Here is a 20,341-nt window from a genome sequence, read left to right as displayed (position 1 = left end):
AGCATGTCCCAGGCTCCCCAACCTGGGTGGACAGAACCCAAGTCCTGGCTCCTAGCCACCCCTTAACCCCCCCCAGCCCCCAAACTCAGTAAACCCAACTGCTCTATAGAGAACCCAGGAGTCCAAGCCACAGTCTCATTCCACATCAGTGTCCCACAAGCCAGAAACAGGGACCTGATCCCCCCCCCCCCCCCCCCAGCAAATCAGCTTACCCTACCCAAAGCCTGCATTGAGACTCTCCCAGGCAGACAACACAGGCTCTACAGTGGTAGGAGGGCACCCCCTGGTGGAGGCTGGAGTGCAGGGCCCTGTATGACTCAGGCTGTTCAAGGTTGAATTCCATTTACTGGGCTGGAGGAGTAGGAAAGGGAGGAGGCTGCGGGTCAGAATGAGAGGCAGCAGCAGACTAAGGGACAGTAGCTACGCTAACAGGTGGTCTAGGTCAGTGGTTCTCAGCCTTTTTTGTAACAGGACCCATTTGTAAATATCTTGCAGCTGGAACTCTGCCAACCTGCAAGAAAAAAGCCACTGTTTCCCATTTTGCTCCTTTAAAGGAGAATCTATTTTTAAAATCTGTTGATCTGTTTTTTTAAGTTTGCTTGCAACCCTTTCATATTTTCTTGCAACCCACTTCTGGGAACTAGGGCTTGAGAAACATTGTTGTAGTTTGAGACTGTGGGACACCAGCCAAGATGGGAAATACTAGATTGTCAGGGAAGTAGGGGAACCCCTTTGGGAAATGGGTGCCAGATGCAGCGGCCCTGGCACAGTTACATGTGTCCTTGGCTAGGCAGGCGGGTTTACCAGAACAAGCAGCTTAGGGACATGGTCCCAGGGTGCTGGCAGGAGGATTAGTAGGGATCATGCTAAATGGATTGGAGCTGGTTAGATCCTCCTCCCTTCTCAGACTGGGGGTGGGGGAGCAACACATTATATAACCCACCCTTCCCCCACTAACAGGTTCAAAAGCAAATAGCTTAGCTGCCAATGTATGTCACTACAGTTAAGAAAATAGGAAAAGCCCAGAGATTTCTGGATCGCTTGGTTGAGAGCACAGAGCTAGAGCAGAACTGGGCAATGGGAGGACACTGCAAGCCAGGACACCAGGAACCTTGTCCAGCTTCATGGAGACTAGCCCCAAAGCCCTTTTCCCTACCTACTTTCCCACTGGAACAGGGCATAGCACAGCTTCATGAACCTAGCAAATAGATGAGCCTGCCCCAAGCCAGAGTGCAGTAATAAGCCTTCAAGACAGGGCCAAGACTAAGCAGCTTTCCCCCACCCTCCAAAATGATGCACAGGCAGACTGTAGACTGGACTCAATACTTTATTGAACCTAGGGACTGCTCATGCTGCTTTGGTAGCCCTAGCCCTCTTCTTTTTCACAACCACTGGCTTCTGGCTCCGCAGGATGGCACTGGCACGGCGCAGGGTAGCCTGGGGACAAGAGAGGCTGTAAACAAGCACGCCCCCCAACACACACACAGGGGTCCTTGTACAGCAGAGCCAAGACCAGGATCCTACAGTCAGGACTGCTAGAGCCCACAGTAGGAACCCTCCCAGCCCTGCTTATCACTCACAGAAAGAGGAAGCATGAACAGGCATAAACCAACTGAACACCTATGAATACCCCAGCCCATGATCATTCACTGCACCATGGGTGGGGAGAGGACCTTACTGTCTAGGGCATGGCAGCCAAACACCTATTAGCACACCCTCCCCACTTCCCACATATACACACCAAACTGTGCCTGAAGGGAGGCTTGGCAAAAGCCAAGTACCGAAGATTCCCTATGGAGATGAATATCTCCTGTGAAGAGGGTTGCTCATAGATATCCTTTTCCTACATCAAGAACATGATGCTCTAATTAAGCACAAGAGCACCAATTGGTTCACCCCTTATCCCAGTGTGGGATGGAAATGCTGACCAGGTATAGCGAGTCAAGTGCCCATCTGCCTCCCAGATTAAATTCTCATCTGGAAGCATGACAGCACCTCACCTCTGCCTCTTTTTGCTCATAAGGGCTAGGCCACTCAGCCACAAGCTGGCTGCACATGCAACAGGGTCGGCACCAAGCCCTCCCCCCTAGAAGGGCAGCCTGAGGACTCACTCACCATGCGCAGGTCCTTGCGGTAGTTATTCTTGCGTATGATGTGGCGCAGGCTGCTGAGCGTGGCCCGGGCATTCTTGTTGACGGTTGTCTTCTCGTAGGACGTGGCTGGTTTGCGCTGACCTGGGGGCGCAGGAAAAGAGGGGTCAAGGATCAGAGTGGGCTCAGGAGAAGAGACTGGAGAACATGCTGGGGTGGCGCAGCAAGGGGGATTGGGGCGGGGGCTTGTCTCCTCCAGGGGCCGATCCAGCACCAGGGCTGAGTGGGCGGCAGGAAGAGAGCGCAAACGAGCGCAGGAGGCCGAGACCCACCTGCACGTTTCTTCAGCACCACCACGACGCCCTTGCCATCGGCAGCGGGCTCCACCCCGATAGTCTTGCGGTGGATCAGCCCATTGTAGCGGAATGAGTTCCTTGCCTTCAGGTTGTTGGGCTCCTGCAATGAGGCGATATCCCGTCAGCTGGGCCCGGAGCCGCCCCGGGCCTCGCCCTTGCCCCCGCCCCCCAATCCGCCCGGCTTGGTCCCCGGGGCTGCACGTCCCAGGCGGGGCGGCCGTGCCGCAGCACTCACGGTGCTGTAAGTCTGCTTGTTCCGCTTGATGAGGAAGCTGGAGCAGTTACGCACGATCATCCACTGCAGGTGGGACGACATCATGGGGCTGTGGGAGACAGACAGGACACGCGCCTCAGCTCAACACCACCCGGCGGCGGGGGCAGAAGAAGGGGGACTGGGCCTGTAACGCCGCGTGCTACCTGCGTTCGCCGCCGCTACCGGAAACGGAAAGGGAGGCCCCACCCGGGCAGAGCGGCTTACAGCCCGCCGTAACGTAACTTCCGCCACCGCTTGGCTGTTTCCGGATGCCTTCGGCTCTGCTTGGGCTGAGCGCGCACCGTGCCTGCCTTCGTCCCCGCCTTGGGACTTGCCTCACGCCCTCTCCGTGTTTCTCAGTCTCTCCCGCGACTTTTTTCGGCTTTCCCCCCGCCTCCTCTCCGGTTCTGTCCCACTCCCTGGGGTTCCCACCGTCACTTGCTTCAGTCTCCGGGGCTTTTTTTCACGTCCCAGTCCCCCAGAGGCACCAGAAGAGGCCTCTGGGGGAAGGGTCTTGTCAGTGTCCCCCGGCATCCGGGTTTTCCTAGATATCCTCTTTTTTGGCTGCCAGTGCTGCGTCGGGGCGGGTTTTTTAAATGCAAGCGAAATGTCCGGGGTTTCTTCCCCCGTCCGCTTTCAACATGCCGGCCGCGAGGTAGAACTACAATTCCCAGGGCGGCCGTGCGCCCTCGAGTGCTGCGTTCGGCGTCGGGACCCGAGGTTTTCGTCTGTCGCGGGAAAGACGGCGCCGCTTCAGCCAATGGGGGTGGGGGGAACGAGTAGGGGCAACGGGACACCGTGGTTGTGTGCGCGCGCACGCGGCCGGCTGGGGTGTGGGCGCTGCCCCGGCCGAGCACTTGTGTGCAGGTGGGGCGGAAACGGGGGTCGGACTGTCCGGGGACCCGGACCGGGGTCGCTGGGGCTGCAGCAGGGAGGGAATGGGGGGCGGCGGGGCGCTGCGTAGCCCGGCTGGGGGACGCTGCCCAGGGTGGAGGGGGCGTGGGCCTCCCGGCCAGGCAGTGCGATGGTCGGACTTATTTCCGCCGGAGCCGGAGCTGCTGCAGTACCGCTCGCTCCAGCCGGGAACGGACAAGACAGCTGGGGGAGGGGCACCAGTAGAGCCGGGGATTGGGGCACCGCCGGGGCAGGGGACATCACTCGGGGCTGCTCGGTGTTACAGTGCGGGGGGGGGGGAGGGACACACGACACAGCCGCAGCTGGGCCCACATCCTGTTGAGCAAGTAAAAGAAATGTTAGGGGGTGCACCGATAGCCGAATTTTAAGGAGGCACATCCACCGATAGCAAGCTGATTTTTTTCCAGTGTAGCTGGTAAATCGGTTGTGAGGAAAGGGGCATAGGGCAGGGGGGGCAGATCAAGGCGCCCTGCAACGAGGGAGGGAGTGGGCTTGGGGTGTAGACACTGCCCAGCTGGGGCAAAGTAGAGGGTGGGGCAGAGCTGTGGCTCATCAGCGGGGTGTGGACAAGGGCCCTAGCCTCAGGATCCTGCTGTGCAGATCTGGGCGGGCGCAGCCCACCCCCCATGCCCTCCCAGGGTGCATGGGGGGGCAGACTGCAGCTGTGGGCTGGGGCCAGGGTGGTGCTGGGAGGTAGCTAAGGGGGGCTGCAGTCACCCCAAAAATTGCTGTAGCAGCCCCATAGTCCCCCCCCAGCAGCACTGCCACCCGACCCCCTATGCCCTCCTGGATGAGTGGCAGGAGCAGTCCCCCCCCCCCTTCCTGTACCACCCAGACAAGCCATGGCTCCATCCTGCACCCCCCCACATCCCCACTTCCTCCTCACTCAGGTCCTTGATCTGCCCCCTTGCACCCCCTCCCCTGCCCTTCCACCACACACAGTGCTGGCTGTGCTTCTCACTGCCTATGTGCTGCGCTGCGGCTGCACGCAGGCTTGGGCCGTTTATCAGCCAAATTATCAGTCACTGTAGGCTGATTTCCGATATAGACGATTTCCTTTATATCGGTGCAGATCCAATATTAGACCGATATATCGGTGCACCTCTGAAAAATATAGGTATTTAGAATTGATTTTATTATAATGATTGAGGCACTGGTAGGCTTCCAAATTGCTTTGAAATTGTAAATAGATCAATAAAACATTGTGTTAAATTGACAATATATCTATTAAAAGCATTTCAATTTAATCACTGAAAAATGTGGGTTCGAGTCTTTTTTTAATCAGTGAATTCAAGGGTTTTTTTGTTTTTTTTATCACCCAATTTGCAATTTCTAAATGGGAGAAAACCTGGTAGTTACTGTAGTGGTGCAGCGGACATTGCATAAAGCAGGAGTGCAGTCCATCATCTGAGCACAAGTTCAGCATTTACTTAATGCGCTGACAGTTAGTTGGGTCAGTGGCAGACCACAATTTAAAAGTTCTCTTGCTGGATTTGTTTAATTTGATTTGTTTTAAACACTTTGAAGTTGAAGGAAGTTACATACTACTGAACACAATGCCAAAACAAAGATGTAAATTTACTGAAGAGCGAAAGAAAATTTCCATGCTTCTGTACTGGTCGTATAGACTGAGTGCTCGATATGCAGAGCTGGTACATACGTTTCTGTTTCAAATAAAGGTGCTTTGGATTTACAAGCTCATGTAAATTCTGAGAAACACAAGAAGGACGTTCGAGGAGGCGGCTTATCAGCAAAGTTAACAAATATTTCTGTTAAACGATACAGCAAATTGGAGGATGCTATTACTGCAGCAGAAGGTGTTCTAGCATTTCACATAGTTAAGCATCATAATAGTTTCAAGTTAATGGATTGCACATTTGGCTTACTGAAAAAGACATTCACTGATTCTAAGATAGCCCCAAAATTTGCAAGTGCTTGAACCAAGACAGAAGCAATTGTTAACTCTGCTTGCCCCATATTCTGCTGAGGCTTCTCTTAAAGCACTTAAAGAGCAAGTGGGCGGACGAGAATCTGATGGTGTTCAACGCCGATAAATGCAAGGTTCTCCACCTTGGGAAGAAAAACCCGCAGCATCCTTATAGGCTCGGCAGTGCTATGTTGGCTAGCACTATGGAAGAAAGAGACTTGGGGGTCATCATTGACCACAAGATGAACATGAGCCTGCAGCGCGATGCTGCAGCTAGTAAAGCGACCAAAACGCTGGCTTGCATCCATAGATGCTTCTCAAGCAAATCCCGGGACGTCATTCTCCCCTTGTACTCGGCCTTGGTGAGGCTGCAGCTGGAGTACTGCGTCCAGTTTTGGGCTCCACAATTCAAAAAGGATGTGGAGAAGCTTGAGAGAGTCCAGAAAAGAGCCACGCGCATGATCAGAGGTCAGGGAAGCAGACCCTACGATGACAGGCTGAGAGCCCTGGGGCTCTTTAGCCTGGAAAAGCGCAGGCTCAGGGGTGATCTGATGGCCACCTACAAGTTTATCAGGGGTGACCACCAGTATCTGGGGGAACATTTGTTCACCAGAGCGCCCCTAGGGATGACGACTAGGTTGAACGGTCATAAACTACTACAAGACCGTTTCAGGCTGGACATAAGGAAGAATTTCTTTACTGTCCAAGCCCCCAAGGTCTGGAACAGCCTGCCACCAGAGGTGGTTCAAGCGCCTACATTGAACACCTTCAAGAGCAAACTGGATGCTTATCTTGCTGGGATCCTATGACTCCAGCTGACTTCCTGCCCTTTGGGCAGGGGGCTGGACTCGATGATCTTCCGAGGTCCCTTCCAGCCCTAATGTCTATGAAATCATGACATACATTACTGTGGAATTGCTACAGGTGGAAGCAATCATGGTGCTGTGAAAATATTTCCAGTAATAATTAGTATTTTGATTGGAGGAGTGGTGGGCCGCAATCAAGGCTTATTCAGGTTCAGAACACACCTAATGAGACTGCAGATACAATTGTAGAATATATCAAGGAAACTGGAAAAGAAAGTGTTTGAGAAGTGTGTTGCATTTGCAATACAATGTTTGGAGGACTCTGGTGTGATACAGAAGGCAGGGACGTGTTTGCAAAGGGGACTTTAATTGGTGTGGGTTGCCCAGCACACATTTTGAACAACTGTCAATCACAGGGCAGAAACACTTGATGTTGACATTGAAAGCATTATTTTAAAAATTTACAACTACTTTAATATCTACACTGTACGAACTGAGCTTCTTAAGAAGTACTGTGATTTTGTTGAAGTTATACAGAAAGCTGCTTTCTCACAGCAAGACACGATGGCTGCCTTATTTCCAGGTATCACAAGGCTGCTTCATATGTTTCCAGTGTTTAAATCATTCTTCCTGTCACAGAACAAACCACTTAATGTGATTAAGAATTTTTTTGAAAATGAGTTGAGTGAGATTTACCTCGGGCACACGCATTCACTCATATGAACCGAATGTACTCACGTTCAAGAAATAGAAATGGGAAACAACTCCACTGTGGAAGTGGTGAAAATCTTGAACTCAGTATGCACTGTCCTTTGTGAATACAAGGCCCACAACGTCATGTCAGTGAAAGTTAAGGAGCTACTGGCACAAAAGTGTAAGGAGGGACTGGATGAAGAGTGTAATGTATTCTGTGAAAAAGTAAAATGTGTGTACAGCATGTGCATAGAATATTTGGAGATGTGGATGGCAACCCTGGAAGACTTCTCCTGTTTCATGTGGATTGCCCTGAGACACCAAATTGGAATGAGGTGGAACTTTGTATCAAATACTTGATAGAGAAGGGGGGCGCAAACTGATGCTGAACTGATCAAAGCATTTAACATCAATCTCAGGAAATTTGTTGAAGGTTGCAACAATGATGAAGAGTTCAGTAATCTGCTGGCACACCAAAAATGGGTCAAATATTTTGAGAAGGCCAAAAACACTGAATGTCACTCAGAACTGCTAAAGATTGCCCAGTTCTATTTTGCTGTTCCTTCCCATAATGCAAATGTAGAACGGGTTTTTTCACTGATGCAAAGCCAGTGGACAATGGAAAGGAACAACTTGACTGTTGAGTCACTGAAAGGGATACTGCTTGTACAGTACAACTTCAGGCACACAAGTCTTGCAAAGACTTTCATGGCTACTTGATGAGCAATCAACAATTGCTGAGAGAGAGACGCTCTACAGAGAAGTATGCATGGCCACGACCAGAAGAAGCACAGAAGACTGACAGTATGTAAAAAGGTTAATTTAAAAAAATGTTTACATTTATTTTTGTTTCTCATTTAATTTCTTAGGCAATAACACTTGTTATTTACTATAACAGTTAGACATGCCCCCCCTGGGTGTCCTCTTTTTTTGGAACTGGAAATATGGTAACCAGCCCTGGGTCCTTCCCTCCCTGCTTTTACCCTGGCCTCTTGTGGCAGGTGTCCATGGCCCGTGGGAGCCTTGCACACCTGTGGGAGGTTGGTGCAGGGCCCTGGCTTCTCCCCCCAGGCGCAGACCCTGGTTTTCCTTCCCTCCCCCCAGCCCCTTTCCAGGCTCCAGGACATTTCACATTCTGTGAGCTGCTATTGCACTCCAGGTTTCACACCCAGTTTTGTGCCTGCTTTGGTTTTTTCTTCCAAGGCATGTGGCAGTAACTGGGGGGACCTGTGAGTCCAACCTGGAGGTGCCTGGGTCTCAGGGGAAGCCTCCAGCTCCTCCTCGCTGTTTGTCACAGGAACAGACGCCATCTCAGCTTGGCTGTCTATCTGTTTGCCCTCCCATCCCCACTTGCCCGCTTCCTTGCCATGGACAGTGCTCGGGAGCAGGGGGCTGTGAGTTGGGAGCGAGGGGCACTGGCAGGCCAAGGGAGCCCCAGGGTGCTGGAGAGCAGGGGGCTGTGGGTCCAGAGTGAAGGACACTGTTAATTATGCCGGGCTGGTAATTAAAGGGCTCCGGGTCAGGGACATTGATTCTCAGTCCCTAGCAAGGCAGAAGCTGGGGAATCAATGCAGTGGCTGGGCAAGTGGAGGGGGCTAGGCACAGTGCAGAGCAGTGCTGTGCTGCGCAGGGAGGTACAGGATGGGGCTCTGGGGGGTCCTGGTGTTGCTGGGGTTGCTGTGGGGCAGGGGGCTTCCCTTCGAGCTGCAGGAGGCGCTGCAGGAGCTGCAGAGCGAGAATGCCCGGCTCCACGGCCACATCCAGAACCTGAGCGACGCCCTAAGTGACCTCAAGCTCCTGCTCTGGGACCACGCGCAGGGTGAGAGCCGGGGGGTCTGGGGCCAGGGACCTCCACAGAGCAGGGACCTCCCCACTGAGAGCAGAGAGCTCTTCCAGGACCATAAGCATCCTCCCCAACAGAACAAGGACGCCCCCTACCAGCTGCCTTGGGTCCAGACTCCTTCAGAAATTAACTCCTGTGGACCAGCACCCCCCTCCATGAGGCAGGTCCTTCCTCACCTCCCTCCAGGCAAGCACCCCCAGATTGCACCTCCCCTTGAGATAATAGCTCCCTTAGTGCTGAGCCACCCACTCCCTTCAGGAGGGGGGAACCCCATTCCCCACCCCACCCCTCTATCCCCCACAAACACCATCTTCTGCCCTCATCCTATTCTTAGGTCCAAGGGACATGCTGACACAAGGTGGGGGGTCACTTCTCTGAGTACTGCGCAGCCCCTGGGGGGTTCCCACAAAGAGGGGCACTCCAGGGACCTGGGCTAATGCCCCCCCAAACTCATCCCATGTGGGGCAAGCTCCCTTTGACAGCAGAAGCCCCACCAGCCAGGGGCTATTGGGAAGAAGGGGGGCAGTCCCTGTGGGTCTCCTAACATCCCATCTCTCTTCCTCCTCAGATTTGGGAGTTTCGGCAGAGCACCTGCATCGCTCACGCACCCCCTGCCATCTGGACACCCCACATCCCAGCGCTGCCCCCCACCCAGGCACCCCCCACCTGGGGCTGCTGGGGGGAGCCCTACTTTTGGGGGCACTAGCTGTGCATGCTGCTCTCTGGGAGCTGAGGGGACCCCAGGATCTGCCTGCACCCCAGCCTGGAAATCGTTTGGTACCCCCTAGCCTGAGACTTGGACCAGCCAGCAGGGGGCACCACCATCTGCTCCACCTCACCTGTCCCCTCCATTGACCACCAGGGGTGCTGGGACCAGGCCTCTCCCATTCCAGGGCGCTCTGCTCCTGCTGTTGATTGTGAGCCAGGCTGCTGTGCTCCCTCTCTTCTCCAACAGGGGGCACCACCACAGCCCTTGCTTTGCCCACCAGGAAGCACCACTGTGCTGCCCGCGTTGGTCATCAAAGGGTGCTGCCTGTCCCATGGGAGCCCACTGCCTTGAGACCTGAGTCACTAGTTCCAGCCCCATGCCCGGCATCTTGCCCCCTCCTGTGTAGGGGGAGACCCTACCCAGCGCTGGAACCTCTGGATCAAGCTGGATGGATGCTTTTGCCCACATATATGAGACTGAAGGCCCCGACCTGAACAAAAGGGTATGGAGTTTTGCCCAGCCTTGGGCAAAGCAGTAGGGGTGGGGGAGGACTGCATGGTAGGGGGTGCAATAGCCACATGGCTGGGGGGTTATGCCTCTGGGAAATTCCACCCCCCACCAAGTGCAACCCTACAAAAATAAACAGATCAAAATGGGTATAGCTGGGCTGCTTGTGTATGTGGAGCCAGGCCAGGTATATGTGTACTAAGGGTGGGGGACCTTGTATAACTACCCCCTGATGTGCCCCACCCCAGAGGTAGCTGCATCTCAGCATGAGGCAAGAAGTCCCTGTGTAACCAGGATCTCCTCCCTTACCCTTCACCCCTTTGATCGGTACCTGCTACTAAGCATGTCAGAGCGCGTCCGGGCTGACACTAGGATGCAGGAATATGGGTCACTCGATTGACTTTTCCATTCCCCAGGGCACCCAGCACGTGGATCTCTTCTAGCCACTGGATTCTCAGATGCCCTGGGGTGGGGCCAAGTTGGTTGTAGCTTGGGGAGAGAGCAAGGCAAACAGATTTGATATTACTGTCCTGAGGAAACGGACTGGGAGTGGGGTCCCTCTCACAGGATCCCACTTACTGCCCCAGACCCAGGGGAGAGCCCAGGAGTCTGGGCTGGCAGTGCCCTTGCTCTAACCCACCAGACTCCCATTCCTTTCCCCTCCCTGAGCTGGGATAGTACCAGGCATCCTGACTCCCATCTGGCCCTGGTTTCAGGTCAGGCTTCTCTGTAATTATTTTGCTGTGTTTAAATCTCTCCCTGGCTCCTGGGAACATGGTTTGATTCTGAAACACGTTGATCTGAAAGATAGGAACATGCAAAGCTGCTCCTTGCGGCCAGCTGGGCGCTAATCCGTCTGCGGCCCCACCCCCACAGGATGAGTGAGGGGGGCATGTTAACACACACATGCAGTCTGACTCCACTCTCCCCATGGCTGGGAGAGGACCCAGTCCCCTTGCTGCGACCTGCCAGAGTTCCCAGAGCTGGGATGAAACCCAGGCATTCTGGCTTCCAACCCCTGCTCTGACCCACCAGACCCCCACCTCAGGCAGCATGATCTCCTTTCGCCCCCTTCCCATTGTGTTTAACCCCATTCCTCCTCTCCAGCTTCCGCTTGCAGCCTCCCATGCCCTGACAGACACCCCAGGACAACTGCCTAAGGCAGGACAAGCATGCACAGACACTGCCTGCCCCCCCCCCCCCCCCCCCCCAGCCAGATTGGGGGTCTGTGCTCTCCCTAGTTCCACTTCCCTGGGCAGAGACCCTTCACAGCCCTTTGAGCCTCTGACACCCTAAGAAAGCCCAGTCATACACCTCATCATCACTCTAGCTGTATGCCCATCTCTCTATCTGTGTATCCTCCCTCCAAGTCAGGCCTCTTGCCCCAACCCTGTATGGAACCAGTCAGAGCCCCTCTCCTCAAATGCTAATCCAGCTGTCCTGGCTCGGGGACATCCTGCTGCTAATCAGTGGCGTTGCTGCCTGGTGTTCTCTGGGGACTCCTGCCCAATCCCAAGCTTGCCCCCACTCCCCCCTCTCCCCAGCACAAAAGGAGCGGAGTGATGATGAGGACAGCCCCTGTGCAGGGTAGGGCGTCTCTACAGCAGAGCAGCTGGCATCAGTCCCTGTTTCCAGTGTGGGTAGGGGAAAAAAAGGCCACAGCCTACCCTCTGTGTCACTCCGCCCCTCTCTTCATTCGTGATCCTCTTGTGGACCTGGCATTGGCTCCACAGACCCAACAGCACCGGTGCTTGATTGCCCATCTGGAGGAGCTCTGGATCAGTCCTTGGGTCTCCATCCATCGGGGTCTCTCATCCTGCCAAGCCTTGGCACCTCCCACCCAGCCTTTGTGGGGCCCTCTCACTATGGCTTGACCCCTGCTTCTCTGCTGGTGTCTTCAGGGACCACTTGGAACCCTGTGGCCTGGGTGGTCTGCCCCATCGAGCCTCGGAGTCCCTGTGAACAGCTGACCTGCGCCCACAAGGATGCCAGATGCTGCATAACTTCTTCCCCACTGTTCAATGTGAGCCCCTGGGGATGCCCCACACAGGCCTCCCTCCATGCTCCATGCGGTGCTGGAGGATGCAAGGAGATTAGAGCAGAGAGGGCAGGGCTATCTCTGTTCTTGATGCCAGCCAGACCCTTCTGCCCACATTGCCCGCTCTGAGCTCTGCCGGTAGCCCAGCTGGGGGTGTTGAGTCTGATTTGGGAGCAGAGGAGAAAGGGGAACTGGGGGAGGGGGGGAGGGGGAGGGAGGCTGAAAGAGAGGAAGAGGGAGGAGGAGCTGTAGCGAGAGAGCAAGCGAGTGAGTGAGTGAAAGAGAGAGGGAAAGAGAGAAGGCAGAGGAAAGGAAGGAAAAGAAGAAAGGGAAGGAAGAACAGACTGGAGTGGAGCTGTGGTGCAGGGAGTGAACGGGGGTGGCCCTGGCTGGGGGAGCAGGATGCTGGGGCTGGAACCACGGGCACGCTCGCTGCTGGCACTGGCTCTCACGGGGCTGGCACTGTGCTTCTCAGTGCTGGCTTTCGCCACCAGCTACTGGTGTGAGGGCACACACAAGGTAGTGAAGCCACCTTGCCTGTCAGCCATGCGCAAGGGCAGCTGTACTGTGGTCAGCACCAACGAGACGAGCCCTGCCAATGCCAGTGCTGACCCCAACGTGGTGCAATACATCTGGGAGACGGGCGAGGACAAGTACGCCTTCCGCTACTTCCACACTGGCTTCTGGCGGTCGTGTGAGGAGCACCATGGTGGTGAGTGCCTCTTTGGGCACTGGGGCTGGCAATTAGCCGGGCCAGGTCACAGGACTGAGGGCAGACAGGAGGCACAGAGTCCCCAACCCCTGACATGTCCTACCCCAGAGGTGGCTGCGTCTCACTGCTAGGCAGGGAGGGCAGGGGGATCCCTCAATAACCAGCCCTCAACACACTCCACCCCACAGGCGGCTGCAGCTTGGCACCGTTTGTGTGGTGAGTGTTGTTGAATAAGTAGCCTCCAGTGTCCCATCCCACCCCATCCTGTGGAGGGTCCTGGGGTCTGGCCACCCCAAATTTCATGCTCCCTGCTTTTCTCTCTCTTTCCTCTCTGCTGCCAAATCCTTCACCAGAGGAGATCTGCCGCAGCTTCATAAAAGTGCCCCCTGAGTCTGAGAAAGGTGAGGCCCCTCCCTCTGGATGGACAGATGCACAGACAGTCTGGGGTGGGGTTAGGTGGGGGCCAAATTTCCCCACCCAATTGTTTGCCCCTATCAGAGGGAAAGATGGGGCAGAACAATGAAGCCAGGAAAGCTTGGCTGTTCCAGAGGAGTAAGGGGAAGCCCCCCGCAATCCCCTGTGCCTGTGGGGGGGTGTGACCAGCAGGGCAAGCCCCCACTCCATAACCCCCCTAGCTAAAAGCTCCCCGGTCCCATGGCACCCCCCCCGTGTGGGATTGGGATGAGAGTGGGTTTGTGTGTCTGGCTGAGGTGCTGTGCACTTGCTGCAAGGTAGCAGGGGGCAGAGCCACACTCATGGAAGTACCTGTTCCCCCCAGGGGTGCTGTGGCTGTCAGTGGCCTCAGAGGCCCTGCACATTGCGCTGCTCAGCGTGGGCTTCCTGCTGCTTTGTATTGAGACTCTGCCAGGGGGCAGTGCCCTCAGTGGGCTCAAGATCAATGCCTTTGCAGCTGTCATCACTGTGCTCTCAGGTACCTCCTATGCTGCACCCCCAGAGGCCCCACTGCACCTCTGTATCCTCTGGAGCCCTTGCTGCATCCCCACATCCCCTGGAGCCAGCGCTGCTTCCCAAAACCCCACCCCTATGCTTTTGTTGCTGTCCTCACCATGATCTCAGGTACTGGCCCTGCAGAGGTCCCCATTGCAGCCCCAACCCTCATGCCTTCACCACCATCATCACTGTTCTGTCATGCCCAACACCTGTTGCCCCCCACCCCCCAGCACCTCCTGGCCCCTTCTTCACCCCACCGTCCTTCCTTTGAATGATTCCCAATGTGCTCTTGGACACTTTATCCTCTGCTGCAGCCAGTGCCCCCTGATTCTCAGCCCTGATTGCTTTGCTGTCATTATCACTGTGCTCTTGGGTAACACAAGACCCACTACACCAGCGGTTCCCAGCCTCGGGTCACTACCCAAATGAGGGTTTCGGGGGGAATGCTGGCAGCACCACACAAAGGATGAGCCGCACTGCATGGTGGGAGTTCACCCGCCACACTCTGCTCCCAGCTGCGGGTCACAGCAAAAAAAGGTTGGGAACTACTGCCCTAGACCCTGTCTCTGCCCCTCCCTGTCACCCAAGCCCCTTTCCAGTGCCTGCATTGCCATGCAGTCAGGTCCCCAGTGGCCATGCCAGCCCCACAGTGCCAGCTGCAATCCCCCTCCCTAAGGACCCTGCCCCATCGCGAGTGAGTATGTTTGGGGGGATCAATCCCCCACCCCTGATTCCCCTCAGCTGACCATACCTGGGGTCTCTGTCCTCCCAGGGCTGCTGGGCATGGTGGCCCACATGATGTTCATGACTGTCTTTCAAGTGGCCGTCAACCTGGGGCCCAAGGATTGGAGGCCCCAGACCTGGTACTATGGCTGGTCCTTTGGGTGAGTGACCCAGCACCATGCCCTACGGGGGGAGGCTAGCCCCAGGGTGGGGGCACTGGTTGGCTCATTTGGGGGAAAGATGGGGAATGGAACAGGGGTTTCTTCCCTTCAAGGAGCACCAGTCCTGATCTCTAATCTGGGGCCATTGTCTGACTCTGGATTGGAGATGGGGCAGGGACTGTCCCCTCCAAGGGTGCCCCAGAGCAGCTGGGATGCCCCCTGTGCAATGAGTTGGCTGGGTCATAGCCACAGTTGGTGGGGAGTGGTGTGGGTGCCTGTGGGGTCAGGAAGTGCCATGCAAACTCCTGCCTCCCCCAAACAGCATAGCCTGGCTGTCCTTTACGCTGTGCATGTCGGCCTCAGTGCTGACCCTCAACACCTACACCAAGACCATCCTGGAGTTCCAGCACCGCCGGCGCGTGGGTGACCGCCGGGCCCAGCAGGGGCCACGCCCAGGCCTAGACCCTGGCCTGGACCTGGACCTAGACCTGGAGCGTCTCCTGTGGGACAAGTACATCTACAGTGTCAGTGATGGGGTGGACTGCCGCCCTGCCCCCACAACTGTTCCTGCCCCCACAAGGCCCAAGGGGTGCCCCCCAGCCCCCTACACTGGCCTGGTGGGGAGCCGTAGCCGGGGTCCAGGTCCAGAGCATGATGGGGAGCCCTGCTAAGGCACAGGGACCAGGACTGGGGGGAACTGTTCCCCCCTCGTTGCAGTCCTTGATGCACCCCCAGAATTGCCTCTGCCATTTGCCCTGCAATCCCTTCCCAAGTGCCTCTTCTGCCTCTCCCTCATTCAGCAACACTCCCCTCCTCTTCCTCAGTCTGTCTTGTCCCCCACCCCCTCCCATCTCCATCACCTCTCCCTCTCTCACCCTTCCTGCCTCCCCCAGCCCCTAGTCAGCCCAAGGCCTGGGGTTTCCCAGACAGGGATCCCATCCCAAGATGGCCTGGAGCACAGACCAGATGAGCTGGACTCCACCTGGGGCAGGGCAGGGCAGGGCAGGGCAGGGGGAAATGGGCTCCTGGAATTGAAGGGAAGAGATGGGGGACGGAGGCTGGGCCTGTGTGGCTTCTGTGCCAGAGACTGTCTGGGATGGAAAGGGTCAGGACATGCAGGTGCCGTGTGCCCCGGGCTGGAGGGAAGCATTGCCAGGTTTGCCACTGTCCCCTCCTGGGGAGTTCCTGTGGAGTCAGGGCAGCACCTAGTGCCCACGGTGGGGTCACCCCAGCCTGGCCCCTGTCCCCCACCCCCAGACTGGCTGCCCCTGATCCCCAGCCCTGATAGCACTCCTGGCTCCCACCCCGCAGCCCTTGGGCCCCCCGCCCAGCACTTAATTCTGCTGCTCCCATCTGGGGCTTAACCGTGTTTGATTAAAGACATTAAGAATTAATCAGTGTCGGGCTGGCTCTTGTGGGGGGAGGGAGGGCTTTGGCTACTCCGAGCCTGCAGGGGCCGAGCTCACGCTGAGCACGTGTCTCTGTGGGGTGCTGACACTGCCCGGGACTCCTGGGTCCTGCCTATGGCTCTGGCACTGCTCTGCTTGGTCTTGGCCCAGAGGCTGCCTTAATTTCCCCGCCTGCCCTGGCTCCGCTCAGGCGGGAAGAGCCTCCGCACCGGAGCCCGCCTGACTGAGGCACTAGCTCAGACTGCCGAGCTTCCAGCCAAGGGGGCGGGGCTCGGCGGGGCCCCGCCCCTTCCAGTTGGCCAATGGTGCGCGCGGCTGGGCGGGGCCGCGGGAAACATCCACGTGCAGCTTCGCTGAGAGCGCGGGGAGTTGAGCTTTGGAGTCGGTTGCGCCGCGGGGTCGGTCGTTGGGATCATGTCGCCTCGCCGACTCTGGCCGGGGGCTTCGGCTGCAGGCGACTGCCTCGGAGCGGGGGGCGGTTCCTCCAGTGTCCGGCCCGTCTCTGTGCCTCCCCGCCGTGCGCCTGGGGGGCTCCTGCCGACCCTGCGCCCCGCGCAACCCTCGGCTGCGGCCTCGACTCGCTGCGGGGGCCGCTGGGGACGCCATGGACCTAGTGGAGCTGGGCCCCCGGGGGCCCCTCGTCCTTGAGAAGCTAGTCATCGACACCCCCCTGGGCCAGGCCGGGGGCCCTCCGCCGGGGAGCAGGGCCGCCTCCCCCATGGAGAGTGATGCGCTCCCCAGCGCCTTGGACAACGAGGAGCACACAGGTAGGGACACCCGCCCCCGCTCTCACCACTGGGCATTGCTGCCCTCCCAGAGCTGGGAGAGAAGAACCCAGGTGCCCTGGCTCCCAGCTCCCTCTGCTGGCTGAAGCCTTGGGCAAACAGCTGACGTCACTCTTTTGGCTTCCACTCTCTTTTTACTTTTTATTTTTCTTCTTCCTCTGCGTCTTTTTGCTCTTCTTCTTTAGCAGCTTCTGGCTTTGATGTTGTTCTCCTCTTCTCTTTCTCTCTCCTGTGAGTGTGAGCAGACTGAGCATTTCCTGGATGAAAGCCTTTTGTGCTGGGATGCTACAGACTACCAGTCCATTGTCCCACTTCAAGTACCTGCAAAGTATGTGAGAGAATGCATTGGCACTCTTTACTAAGGACAGAGCTCTGTAAATGAATCCCTATTCAAGGGTGCATGTTGTAGCTGTGTTGGTCTAAGGACATAGGCAGACACAGTTCTTTGGGTGAATCTGATATCTTTTATTAGACCAGAGGTTCTCAAATTATGGTCTGTGAGCTCCAATCAGGTGGCCCGCAAAAAGGTTGTGGAACAATTGAGAATATCGGTGTTTGTAAGGTAAGACTACTGATATCAAAATATGAGTTGTGTGCTTTGATTTGTAGAACCCAAAAAAAGCTTCTTAAGCTTCTTAAACCCTCAGTAATTTTCAAGTGGTCTGCAAAAAAAAAAAAGTTTGAGAACCACTATATTAGACCAACTAAATAATTGGAATTTTTTTTCTTAGCAAGCTTTCAGGTTTAAAAAGCTTCCTCACTGTGATGAAGGGTTTTTAAACCCAAAAGCTTGCTAAGAAATTTTTTTCCGGTTGATCTAATAAAAGAGCTCAGATTTACCCAAAGAACCTTGTCTCCCTATTCAAGTTAATTGCTCCCCATTCTAGGGACCAGCCTGTTAGGCTGTGTGTGTAGATGCTCCCTGGCCACCTGCTGGCAGGAGCAACAACTCTGGCTTGGAAGAGCTAGAAGGGGCTCTGCCACTCCCTCTTTTGTCTCAGGTTTTTACTCAATGAGAGACTTTTTATGGCCTTTCTTTCTTCCCTTTTTTCTTGTACCACTCCTTTCTCTTCCCCTGCCCCATTCTCACCTTCCCCCTTCTCTCTGGGCCTGGCTCTGGATTACCTTCAGCAACTACCTGTGTCCCCCTCTGCCACTTACTCTGTCCACTGCTGTCCCCCACCTTGGAGAATTGTGGGTCAGGCTTGTGGCCAGCGGCCTGTCTATTTGCCTACCTGCTTGCCCTGGCCAACGGGGTTCATGCCTAGCTGTATCTGCCCTAGTGCATACTGAGATACAACAGCCCGTGCGTGGCCTGTCTGGCACCCAGTTGTTTGCCTCAAAATTTGCCATGTAAACATGGCCAATGCTATATCTGTGCCCCGTATCAGTTATTTTTTGGGGGGGGTTCCCTTCCCCGAAACTGGACACACAGAGGTAGTGCCTTCCCCTTCTCTACCTTGTTAGTATCTCTGCAGGTGACACCTTAGTGACTGTGACTGTTGGGGGTCTTCTGAGGCTGGAGGGTTTCTCCCTTTTGTTCTGCTCACCCCTCTTCTCTTCCTCCAGACTTTGACAAGGTCCTAGCTTTCATCACTTCCATGCTGAATGACTGCCCCAAGGGCATGAGGATGAGGCAGCTGGGGAAGGCACTGATGAAGCAGCAGGGGGTGAATCTGGAGGCCTTCAGTTGCGCCAGGGGCCACAAAGATGTCGTGTCCTTCTTGCTGCTGGAAGTCCCTGGCATCCGGCTCTGGTACCCAGAGAAGGGAGAGAAGTGCCTGGTCTTCAGCAATGCCTTTAAGAAGAGTGAGTTGGACCCCATTCCTGGGGGCACTACCTCATCCCCACACCCTCTCTCAAGAGCAAGGGTCCTCATGCTGCCTGTGTCCAGCAGTACATCAGCCTGCCAAAACTCGGCTGTTTGCCTTGGTGCATGCTAGGAAAACCTGGCCCTTGGCGTGTCCATGCTCAGCTGTGTATCCCCTGTTGTGGGTTGGGGAAACCTTGCCCATGGTCTATCCATACCCAGCAGTGTGAGTCCCAGTGTGTGCTGGGAAAAGTTTTCCCCATGTACTCCCAGGTGCCTGGCTGTGTGTGTTCTGGCTTTTGCTGTGCATGGCCACTTCCCCATATCTAACATGATGTCTTTGTCCTATCAGAAGTTAAAAAACTCTTACCACTCCTCTACAGTCTGCTGAGCTCCTACCCCTCTGGTCTGCCAGTCTTTAGGCTGAGAAGGATCGTGTGGACAAGACACGGGGTGGACCTGGAGGAGCTGAGCCACAAGCGGGGATATCTGGATACCTTGGATTATCTTGCCAGCATCTCTGGGGTCAAGCTACAGGGGCTGGACAGAGGAATCAAGTGTCTTGTCCAGCGTAAGAAAGGTGAAGAGTAGGGGATGGGTGTCCACACTTTGGAGCTGAACCAGTCTACCCTTTGTGGGTAGGATGGAGCACCCCACTATGACAGGGGTGGGCAATTAATTGGGCCCGCAGGCCACATAGGGAGTTCTGGTGAGCTGTCGTGGGCCAGGTCAGCATCCCCCTCCTCTGGCAGGGAGTGCTTCTCCCCTAAACTACAACTTCCATGGGGGCCCAATGCTACTTTTGAATGAAATATTTTGACTTTTCCCAGAACATTTTGAATTTTCTATGGAAAAGTTCTGGTGATAATTTTAGATGAAATCAACTTCTCATTTCTCTGACCCAAGCAACTTGCTTGTTCTTGTGTAAACCAACACAAGTGACCCGGTATTTCATGCTTTGCTTTGCATTTCTTTAAACAAAATTAACCACTCGCTTGAGAAAAGTGACTCCATTTTTTTTTTTCAACCACACTGTATTTTTTGATGAAAGCAGTTCCATATTGAGATTTTTCACAAAAGCAGCCATTTTTACCTTAGCTTTTGAGAAATGTGAGGTTCTTTTTCTTTTCTTATGTGGTAAAAACAACTGGGGCGTATTCTCCCTTGGCTCATCTGGGAGTGCAGACTGGTGTGGCCCTCCCTGCTCATGGAGCCAAGTTCCCTAGTATTGCAGACAAACACAAGTCCATGTTTCCTGCTGTTTTTTGACATAAGCAAATCTTTTCTGTGGCCTTGTTGAACACAACTCTATTTTTCCCCCCCCCCATCCACTCCCCCAGTATATTTTTAAGATGACAGTCGCTCCTTATTTTTCTCTCCTTTGACAAAAGCTTTTGGACAAAACGGATGTTATACATTTTTTCACTTTTTGTCTTCACAACAGTAGCTCCATGTTTGTTTTCTTTTTTGGGGGGACAAAATGTTGGGACTAAATGGAGCCTTGAAGCCTAATTTTTCTTCGTGGCTCATTCAGTATCCTGTGTGAAAGTCATTGGCCTAGCTACTTATGAGATCCCAGAACCCTCCTATGACTACAATGTAAGGGGCCACGGAGCCAGAGCTTGTCTGCCCTGTGCATGTAGAGGAATGTAT

General features: G+C 55.1%; 2 protein-coding genes across 2 annotated transcripts; one reads left to right on the top strand and one right to left on the bottom strand.

The window, feature by feature from the left end:
• Window positions 1–1,311: 1,311 nt before the first annotated feature.
• Window positions 1,312–2,955, bottom strand: RPL28 (ribosomal protein L28). The gene is made up of 5 exons (XM_014604097.3): window positions 2,864–2,955; window positions 2,682–2,769; window positions 2,423–2,546; window positions 2,116–2,234; window positions 1,312–1,437 (listed from the first exon to the last, which is right to left on the bottom strand). The coding sequence occupies exons 2-5, from the start codon at window positions 2,763–2,765 to the stop codon at window positions 1,348–1,350; spliced, it is 417 nt and encodes a 138-aa protein (XP_014459583.2). The 5' UTR covers window positions 2,766–2,769; window positions 2,864–2,955; the 3' UTR covers window positions 1,312–1,347.
• A 9,424-nt stretch (window positions 2,956–12,379) lies between these two features.
• Window positions 12,380–16,078, top strand: LOC102570251 (germ cell-specific gene 1-like protein). The gene is made up of 5 exons (XM_006266528.3): window positions 12,380–12,849; window positions 13,203–13,250; window positions 13,628–13,780; window positions 14,573–14,684; window positions 15,007–16,078. Exons 1-5 carry the CDS (start codon window positions 12,540–12,542, stop codon window positions 15,353–15,355), a joined length of 972 nt encoding a protein of 323 aa, XP_006266590.1. The 5' UTR covers window positions 12,380–12,539; the 3' UTR covers window positions 15,356–16,078.
• The last annotated feature ends 4,263 nt before the right edge of the window (window positions 16,079–20,341 follow it).

Source organism: Alligator mississippiensis, chromosome 5 (assembly GCF_030867095.1).
Source record: "Alligator mississippiensis isolate rAllMis1 chromosome 5, rAllMis1, whole genome shotgun sequence".
In the NCBI taxonomy this organism is placed as follows: domain Eukaryota; kingdom Metazoa; phylum Chordata; order Crocodylia; family Alligatoridae; genus Alligator; species Alligator mississippiensis.
This window is presented reverse-complemented; position numbering and strand designations above follow the sequence as displayed.

Excerpts from the sequence above, each read along its gene's own strand:
- RPL28 (XM_014604097.3), bottom strand. The coding sequence starts at position 2,765 with ATGATGTCGTCCCACCTGCAGTGGATGATCGTGCGTAACTGCTCCAGC. Across the intron at positions 2,235-2,422 it reads GGTGCTGAAGAAACGTGCAG|GTCAGCGCAAACCAGCCACG; the intron begins GTGGGTCTCGGC and ends CTGCGCCCCCAG. Across the intron at positions 1,438-2,115 it reads ACCGCAAGGACCTGCGCATG|GCTACCCTGCGCCGTGCCAG; the intron begins GTGAGTGAGTCC and ends TCTTGTCCCCAG.
- LOC102570251 (XM_006266528.3), top strand. The coding sequence starts at position 12,540 with ATGCTGGGGCTGGAACCACGGGCACGCTCGCTGCTGGCACTGGCTCTC. Across the intron at positions 13,781-14,572 it reads TGTCATCACTGTGCTCTCAG|GGCTGCTGGGCATGGTGGCC; the intron begins GTACCTCCTATG and ends CTGTCCTCCCAG. Across the intron at positions 14,685-15,006 it reads TACTATGGCTGGTCCTTTGG|CATAGCCTGGCTGTCCTTTA; the intron begins GTGAGTGACCCA and ends TCCCCCAAACAG.